Genomic DNA, 9,466 nt, shown 5'->3' with positions numbered 1-9,466 from the left:
ATAATATAATATAATATAATATAATATAATATAATATAATATAATATCCAGCACTTATAATGAGTGTTATAACAGAGTTGAGAAGAAGACAGATAAGATGGCATAGTAACAAAGTATTGGGAAGTGCTGAAGTAGCAGGAAACATGATGTGTACAAAATATCACGCTGGGTGGTACTAATGTCAGAGAGTGGACAAGGACTGCTATCACAACTCCTTGCTTGCTCGGACCACTGAATGGGAGCTGAAACAGCATTTTTCAATGGTTCTTGGCCATCTCCATCCAATCAGGAGGATATTTGTCCATCTTTAGCTGGAAACATTAGCAGACCCCAAACAATAGTGTTTGTTGGTGTCTCATTTTATCGTTAATTAGACCCCAAATGGTCCAATTAATATGTGAGGATGGGAGATCACCCAGCTAATTTAAATATAAACTCATTTAGCAAAACCAAAAACATTTGAAAAATATTTTAGATGCTTGCAAATCATTTAATTCTACAATTTTCACATACCCCTATTTAGAATGGCATTTGTGTATATGAAAGGCTAGTATTTTAAGTAACTTATTAATATTCACTCTCAAAAATGTATATTCAACAAGGTCTATAAGAAAAACCTTACATTCCTTTTAGATTACAGATTAATATTTATCCTCAGAACTATTTCCAGAAAATCTTACCAGACATAAACTGTGTAATAGAGGATAATTCCATTTGGCTCCAGTGGTTGTTTCCATGACAACTTCACAGTGACACCCGACAACTGTTTTACCGAGAGGGATTGTGGAGGTGAACTAGGAGCTATAAAGTGAGAGTGCAGAACACAACAACTTGTTAGACAGCTAAGATCTGAGTGACATGGTTAAATGCAGTATCTTTAAATAGGATTTTAATTATTTGTGCTAGGAAGTGAATTATGGAAGCACACAGGTACAGTATCCATATTAAATGGTGTTATAGCCAGGCTTCTTTACTTTTTCAGCCAGATGATAAAGGAAGATTTTTCATGGTAGTGTTAAAACATCTGTTTCTGTGATTCAATGGAAAAAAATATTTCATGAGAAAACAGAGCAATGGGTTTGTCACACTGATTCACCTACTGTCCAAGTATATTATTGTAATTTTTTCCCTTCTAATAAAAGCAAGAGCTTTTTATTGCATATAATGCATATAAAATATAACAAAATAGTTCCCCTGAGGAGAAGTGGAGCTGGAAATAATTATATGAAGCACCGAAAGATGGGAAAATTGATGAGCATAGCATTGAGAGATGATAAAAATGTGGGATACCATGCAGAGTTAAATCTTTTCACTCCATCAAATAAGGAACACATTCATACATTTAACATGTCATGAAAGAAAATATACATGTATTCAACGAATGAGACAACTGAAATTCATTCTAAGATGAACACCAGACAGCAGTATAACCACTAAGTACTGAGATAGCATAGCTAAATAAAAACGTTATAATACATTTTGATTTCATTCTAATTAAAATATTTTAAGGTTTATGCAAATGTTGCTGTGGTGAAAATGTATCTGTACGTATGCTTAGTAATAATGATATTTTTCACTGAAGTGTTATTGAGGAAGTAAAACTGTTAATTTTTTTTCTGGACTACCAGATAAAGGTATTGCACTATGCTGTAATGTTAACATTACTTTTGTTGTTCAAATTAAACAAAACAGCATCATGTACTAAAAATTCAGGTCATGGCTGTGGTCATGCATGGAAATTGAGAACATAAGCATAGCTATTAGCAAATCTGTGAAGCATTCGGTCTGATGCTCTGAACAGTGTGTACTTTGGAGTAAGATACATGTGGCGTATTATAAATATTTTTGTTGCTCTTCCTTTAATTGCACTGTCTTTCTCAACCACAGAGGACAGCATAAATGTTTTAAACATCTTACTCTCAGTACATTTTGGAAGAAATCTTAATTTTGCCTGAACAACGGCTTAATAAAGTCCGTGAATGCCTCTATTTACTGGTAATAAATAGTGACAGCTGTATTTAGTGTTTACTTGCTATATTATCCTTGGTAGCCCTACAATAAAAGGTCTATCAAATACTGAATTTCACATGTCTCTGGCATTTCTTGATTCTAAGATATTATTTGTCTTTAACTCATAGATCTCCTTATTCAGCTAACAAACTCTTTAGTAAAATACAGAATGAATGTTTGCTCTAAAGAAAAAACATTTTAAACAAATGGCATACATTTATATAATTGAACTGTTTTTGATGTATTATAGCAACATTTATATTGAGCAATGTAACATGGTATGGATTGTGGATGAGAGCCTCTGGCCACTTTTGGAGTTTTGCAGAGATGCACCACCACAGCAGGAACCCCCAGAGGAATTGTGTCTAATGGGATGGAGAGGGAGCGTAGATGTTAAATCATTAAATAAAGTATAGTATACACTCTGATAATGTATGGCCAGCTCTGCTGGCTAGTATGGAGGGCAGTGCCCTGGCCCTACCTTTGACTCACCCCTCCATGCTCAATTTGGGGTGTCTAGTGCCACTGATTAGGTCCTTTGAGCACTAACACAATACTAATAACTATAACTATAAATTCATCAATTTAGAAGAGCCAAAGACTCTAAGCACAAGAACTATGGCTGTTCTAGATCCACGTGCTGGGAGGCAAAAGGAACGGGGATCTGTGCTTTCTCCATTCGTCCACTTTTACACCCAGGCAGAGACAACCTCCATCTGACTTACTGCTGCCCTTCTGTAATAGTAAAATAGTAAATAGTAAATAGACTAAAATAGTAACAGTAAATTAAGGGTTCTTAAAAATGGAAGACACTGATGAGATATAAGAAGAACAACAGTGTTGCTTTCCAAATACAGAACTTTTGTGATTTGACATAAAACTTATACTAATAGAGGTATTAAAGAATAAAGATAAATCTAAATGAAAAGTGCCTATATAAATCAAATGTACAAAGACCTCTGAAACAAAGTTTAAGACTTGTCCACTAGAAGTGGACAATGATATATTGTAATTTCTTTTCTGACTTACCATCTTCATTAGTCAGTATGTTTAGAGGTGCACTACGAACCCCTTCACCCTTGCTAGTGCTTGCAGACACCTCAACTGTATATTTGGTATATTTCTTTAAACCTAAAGAAAGAAGAATGCAGTAAACTATTTTATAAATTCTGAGGGGGATTTCAGTGAATATTTTTTTTAAAAAATAGTTAAAAAACACTAAAGTTAGGCTTCTGAGTACTTAAGTAGGCAAAAGTGCTGAGCATCTCACAACTCCCACTGACCTCAAGGTTGATATTAGATGCGCCAAATATGTCTTAGAAGAATTTTTTTAATGATTTTTTCTGAGTCCCGCAGCATAAAAGTGTCTTGTCCAATAACACCTAAGACTGGAGACCAATTTTCTGCTGGACACAGTCCACATGTGTAAACTTTTAAGTGGAAATTAAGTGGAAATTACCCTTTTAAAGTATTTCGGAAACTGGGACATCCACAAAATCAGATTTATAACTGAAATTAAGTCTCAACTTTAGCCATAATCTGAAGTATTTCAATATCTTCTAGTTTTACAGGAATGTGAAGGCATCTGTTTTTCTTAATATAGAAATCTGCATGTTCATATAATTAAAAAATCATTTTGTTCCATATAATGGATTGTGTTTAAAACTGAAGTGTTAAAATTAAGACCCTGATCCCACAAATACTTATACATGTGCTTAATTTTATACATTTGAGTAGTCCCACTGAAGTCAGTGAAACTAAATCTGAGAGTGTTTTCAGGATCAAGATCTTAGTATTCACAATTAGTACTAAATTTAGTGTCAGTGGTGGCTATCTTTTTGAAAAGTGCCATCTAATGACATTGGCATATTAAAGTCAAGGTTGTAAACATTAAGTTTCCAGAAGCATTAAATATTTCCTTCTGACTGGAATTTGTCAACATGAACTATACAATATCAACCAACCAGGACACTATCAAGTTTCAGATTGTTACATACTGACCTGTAATACTTATCGTCAGAAGAGTAGTGTTTATGATTCTTAGCTCAGTTCCATTAATCCTCCTGAGATATACAGTGTACTTCTGTATAATCCCATTGGGAACAGATGGTGGAAAAAATGATAACTCTACTTCTGTAGATGAGATGTTCTTGTAGGTTATGTTTTCTGGTGCACTATCAGGAACTGAAAGAGGAAAATTCAGACTTAAAAAAAGAGTCAAGTCAAAGTTTTGTTCATTAGTTAAGCAATAAAAAATATAGTATATTGTAAATATTTGATCTTTTTTTACTAAAAGCAATCATTTAATACTTTTACAAGTTGAGCTGCAAGGTCAAAAAGACATGAAAAATGTATCTATAATATATAATGCAATTATCTGTATAATGAGGTTTTTTATGTACAGCCTTTTACAAATTGGTGGAATCCTCTTGACAAATGAGCTAAAGACCTTCTCACTTCCCCCACCCTGTGATGCTGAGCTTCCTCCCTGACACCTTAGTAGCTATCACCATGAATTTCCAACTTGGCTCTCTCTCAAGAGACTCTTCATTGATGTGCTGCCAATATTTTAACAAATGGTTTCCACTAACATTTTTTCCATTTGCCTGTGCTGCTCCACATGCTTGCAAAGAGGTAGGGACTGGGCAATCTTTTAATTTGTTTTCCCGTTTTAAAAAAACCATGTTTTCCCAGATCCCAGAACCAGGGAGGGAGGCACCAGCACATGATAACATTGTATAATCATTTTCTGAAACAAAATACAAATATAATATAAGTTTGATTATCACTGCACAGCTTTCAGTTTGTGCAGTTTGACAAGGTAGAGGAGGTAAATGGGTTTTACAGGAGTTCTGGGTATCCTCCCTAGGAAATATTTTGAAAATACCTGCCACTTGATGCAACCCATTGCATTCAAAATACAAAACTTATGCTCTTCAGATATATTTGTATGAACCCCAGAGATAAGTCACCTCTGGCTAGGAGGATTTAGCAGTATCCAGAGAGGGGATGAATTCCATCAGAGGCTGGGAAATCATTCTAAACATCCTCCTAGTTTAGTGGTGGAATTTTAATAAGGATCTCTCAAACACAACAATGCTTCAATAGGTCCCAGTTCCCTCCATACTTTCAATCTTAAAATGCCTGCCTTCCCTATGATACATCCCATCTCTGAAGATCTCCTAATGAATGTTTTCGCAGGTTCTCTTCTAGTTCTGGATTCAAACCTATTGTTCTGCATCCACTGCACCCCCAAGAGAGGAGGAAAGGAGGACCTGAGGTTATAAGGAATGATCTGAACCTAAAATAAATTTGTTTAGTTTAAAGAACGGGTGAAGGTTTCCAACATTTATTTTTTAACACATGCCTATTAATAATACACTTCAAGTATAAGTTTTTCAGGCCTGTTGCTAAGTGTACAATACTTTCTTGAACATATTCCTTATCAGGTAAAATCCACTGTATGATGCAATGTGTTCAGCTACAAATGGTGGTAACTAGTAAGGGAGGGAATGACCAGCTAGAAGGTCTTTGGCAGTTATTTATTACAGATTTATGTCATCATTACGACTTTGGTATCTAGGTTCCTACTGACTTTTAAAAACAAATGACAGATTATATTAGCTAACGTTCAGCTAAGTAAGCACAAAGTAGTTTCACTTTCAGGACATCATATTGTCATCTTTGCCTACCCAAATGGACACAGGCCCAAATTTTCAAATGTGAATGCATAAAGTTAGACTCCAAAATACACACATAGGAACCTCTATCAAAGTGGCCTGCTTTTCAGAGTTGCTGGGTACCTGTATTTCCCACTAACTTCATACCTTTCTCTATCTTGATAAATACGTCACCATGATCTAACTTCCTTCTCTTGCAGTTGCTACCATTCTATTTCCCTTCTCCTATTTATTTCCAAAATCCTAGAGCATGCTGTTCACTCTCATTGCCTTGACTTCCCCTTCTTCAGATGATCCCTTCCAATTTGGCTTTTGTCCTCCCCATTCCAATACAACTTCCCTTATCAAGGTTACTAATTTCTTATTTATTGGCTCCCCACATACTCTCCTGTTCCTCTGTATCCCTAAGAGATCTGTGCAGTGTCTTCCTCCATGTCTCCCTTTCACTGTGACCTTATCTATTCCCAATCATTCACCCACCGCATATATACCAATTATTCAAAATCACTCCTCTTCTATACTCCCGACTAGAACTAGTCAAAAAAAACAGGGGCTATTTTGTTTAAAAATGCATTTTTGTGCTCCAAAACTATTCGTGAATTTGACAAATAGTTTCAGCCAAAAAACAAATAGGGGGAAAAAATTAGAAAGTTAAAATGTTTCATTTCAATCATTTGGTTTTGTTTTGACTTTTTGTTTTGAATTGGCATTTCAAATTCAAATATGGCCAATTTAAAAACAAAACACCAAAATAAGGGTTTAAAACACTTGTAACAATCAAATCAAAACAGAAAACTACAAAAAATTGTTTTGGGTTGACTAAAATGTTTTGGTTCACTCAAATATAACTTAAAAACTGAAAAACCTATTTCAAATTGACCAGAAACATTTTGGTCAATTTGAAACCAAAATGTTTTGAGTTTTTTGATCTGACCAAAAAATATACAAAAAATGGTTTGAGTTCAAATCAAACCAGATTTTTCTCAGCTCTGCTCCAGACGTCCCTCTTGACCTCCATCATTTCCTGCATTTCTAGCTGCCTCTCCAACATCTGCTCTTTGATGTCTAATCTATTAATCTCTCTTCTCCATGTCTATTGGTATTTCCATTATCCTGCCCGTCTCTCAGACTTGATTTTTCTCTTTCCTTCTCCCTTCCCACTCCACCCCTAATATCTAATCTTTCACTACATCCTGTTGATTCCTTGTTAGTATCTCCAAAATCCACCCTTCTGTCTCAGTACCCACTGCTAAAATACCTTTCCCCTGCCCTGAGCAACTTTCATCTTAACTACTGTAACCCTCTCCAGTTTCATTTTACCTCTCCCTTTCCCAAAATATTTCAATAACATCAACTTATTCTCCCACTGCTTCAACCACGTCACCACCATCTGTCTTTGAATTTTTTCACTGGTTTCTTTTCTCTTACCACATTAAATTCAAGCTCTTGGTCTTCAGCAACAATCCTGGCCTTTTGAAATTCCTCCTTTTCTATAAAAATGACATTTTTCCTGCAGGGCAGGAGAATTTGTAAAAGGCAGGGACTATATAAAGCTCTACAATACATAACCGGGTCCCATTCTACATCTCTGCTCTCATTACTCTCTTCTCCCCTTCCCACTCCCTACTCAGTCTTTGCATAGGTGAAGCATTTGACATAAAAATGTGTATTACAGTAAAATAAACTGGCATAAAATGTCACCACAGGCTATCAAATGTGGACAAATTATAGTATTTTTAAGAAATATACTCACCAGTTTCAGAAGTTCTGACAGACAGTGGAAATGATGAGTGATTCCCATGGCCAAGTCTAGTGAAAGCCCTTACGGAAATGTTGTAGAGAGTGTATGGTTTCATGCCATTAAAAAAAATACTTGTAGCTGAGGTATTTTTAATAAATAAGTCATTGGCATAATTGTACAGAACTTCATAATGAGTTATGATCCCATTAGGTTGCTCTGGTGGTGACCATCTCAAGTATATTCCTGTTGCAGTTACATTTAATACCTCTACATTCTGGGGTGGGGAGCCTGGTTCTGTAATTCAGAATAAAAGGTTTTTGAATTTTTTTAACTGATCATATAATAGAAAAATGTTCCCATAAATGTATATGTTCCTAATATCTAGACATTTCTAGAGGCAGCTACAGCAATATCCAGAGCTAAAGGTGATGATATAGTCTCCCCTCCAAATCATTATCACTAAATGCTATCAGTTTTTCACCCTCACATATCTCAGAAATCCTTTTTTTCCCACCAGTAAAACTCTTGTGTAAACCTTGATCATCTTGCACTCAACTACTGCAGTCTCTTTAGACTTTCTCTCACCTCACCCACCAATCCATCAAAAATGCAGCTGCAAAAATCATCTGTCCTGCCTACCTCTCTATGTCCAACTCTTTGTCAAATCCCCTCATTGGCTTCCTCTTGCCTTTCACATCAAAGTCAAACTCCTTATCCTTGCCTTCAGAGACCTGCACACAGCTCCTGCGTATTTCTCTAGTCTCCTCTTTCTAAACATCCCAACCCTCTGCAGTCATCCCCTTTGACTTCTCCTACTTGGGCTTCTGAGCCTTCTTCCATGCAGCCTCCTGTGCCTAGAACCTCCTTCCTGAGCCAGACCACAATCCCTTCACCTTCCTCTTTTCCTTCAACTTGCTCCTTAAAACATACTTTGCCACAAACAGAAACAAGAACAGTGTTGTAAATAATGTTTTTAAACGATGAAAAATTCCAAGATGTGCATTACTAAATATAGCAACCACATGACCTACATCTCTGTAACTTTTGTTCTCCCTCCTCCAGCCAGTCCCCCTTTGTGTGTTGTCATCTCTCTTGCAATGTTGTAACTTGTGCAATGATCCTGCAGCCATATTCATGTGTGCCTGTGTGGAGTCCCACCAACTTTAGTGGGATTTCATGTGGTGTAATGCTCTGCCCTGATGGATCTAATTACAGGTTCAGGGCCATAGACATTAGGTCTAATACTTCTCTCATTTTCATCAGTTTCACAGCAGTTTAATTCCACTGGCTTCAGTGAGCTATACTGTACCACTGGAGAATAGGAAATTACCTTTAATTCCCATTTCCTGATAGTAATCTATATAGTATAAGTATATAGTTTATAGGTCCTCATCAATCCACATCTCTCTCAGAATTGAGGATATTTTGCTGTTGCTTTTAATTATCTTTCCATGCCAGAGAAATCAAGAACTGGGAGTTACTGTATATTGGAATATTCATGCTGGCAGCTGTGGGATCCAGAGTGGTCACCTATTACAACTGGAACCTCTTGAATCAGAAACTCGTAAAGAAGCATTGGAAATCTCTGTGAGACCTCCAGGACAAGAAGGTTCAAGATAAGCTTCGAGATATCTGAATATTTATATGAACTAAACCTCAAAGCCCAACACTAATAATTAGAAAAGGAAATAAGGGACAAAAGAAATGTATAAATGTGACAATATTCTTTACTGTCACCATTTTTCTGCTGCTCGGGAAATAAAACATAATAGTGTTTATTATATCTTATTAAGTTTTATATGTTGCATATATTAGTAGTAACAACGTGTGCAGTTCTTCAATGGAAAATATGTTTATATCTACTGCTGATTTTGTGCCTTAGTGCAGGCTCACTTATGCCCACTTATATACAGCGCCTTGTGACTACATCGTGGTCATCAGCTAGAGGTCCAGACACTGCAAGCAAATGTAGCCACTAAGTTACCCCATAGCTAGACTTGCTTTCTGTGTGACCTTCACACCACAGCACACAAGA

At 36.1% G+C, this 9,466-nt stretch overlaps 1 protein-coding gene across 1 annotated transcript in view; it reads right to left on the bottom strand.

The window, feature by feature from the left end:
- PTPRQ (protein tyrosine phosphatase receptor type Q) overlaps positions 1 to 9,466 on the bottom strand; it is a 160,971-nt gene that overhangs the window by 110,195 nt on the left and 41,310 nt on the right. Inside the window, exons 14-17 of the mRNA XM_026648947.2 lie at positions 7,444 to 7,725; positions 4,012 to 4,194; positions 3,040 to 3,141; positions 681 to 801 (exon numbers count right to left, since the gene is read on the bottom strand). Coding sequence (XP_026504732.1) covers positions 681 to 801; positions 3,040 to 3,141; positions 4,012 to 4,194; positions 7,444 to 7,725 — 688 coding nt within the window. The remainder of the gene's footprint in view (positions 1 to 680; positions 802 to 3,039; positions 3,142 to 4,011; positions 4,195 to 7,443; positions 7,726 to 9,466) is intronic.

This window comes from Terrapene carolina, unplaced genomic scaffold (genome assembly GCF_002925995.2).
Source record: "Terrapene carolina triunguis isolate 2854851 unplaced genomic scaffold, T_m_triunguis-2.0 Scaffold68, whole genome shotgun sequence".
Taxonomy (NCBI): Eukaryota; Metazoa; Chordata; order Testudines; family Emydidae; genus Terrapene; species Terrapene triunguis.
Note: the sequence above shows the minus strand (reverse complement) of the source record. Positions and strands in the feature narration are given on the sequence as shown.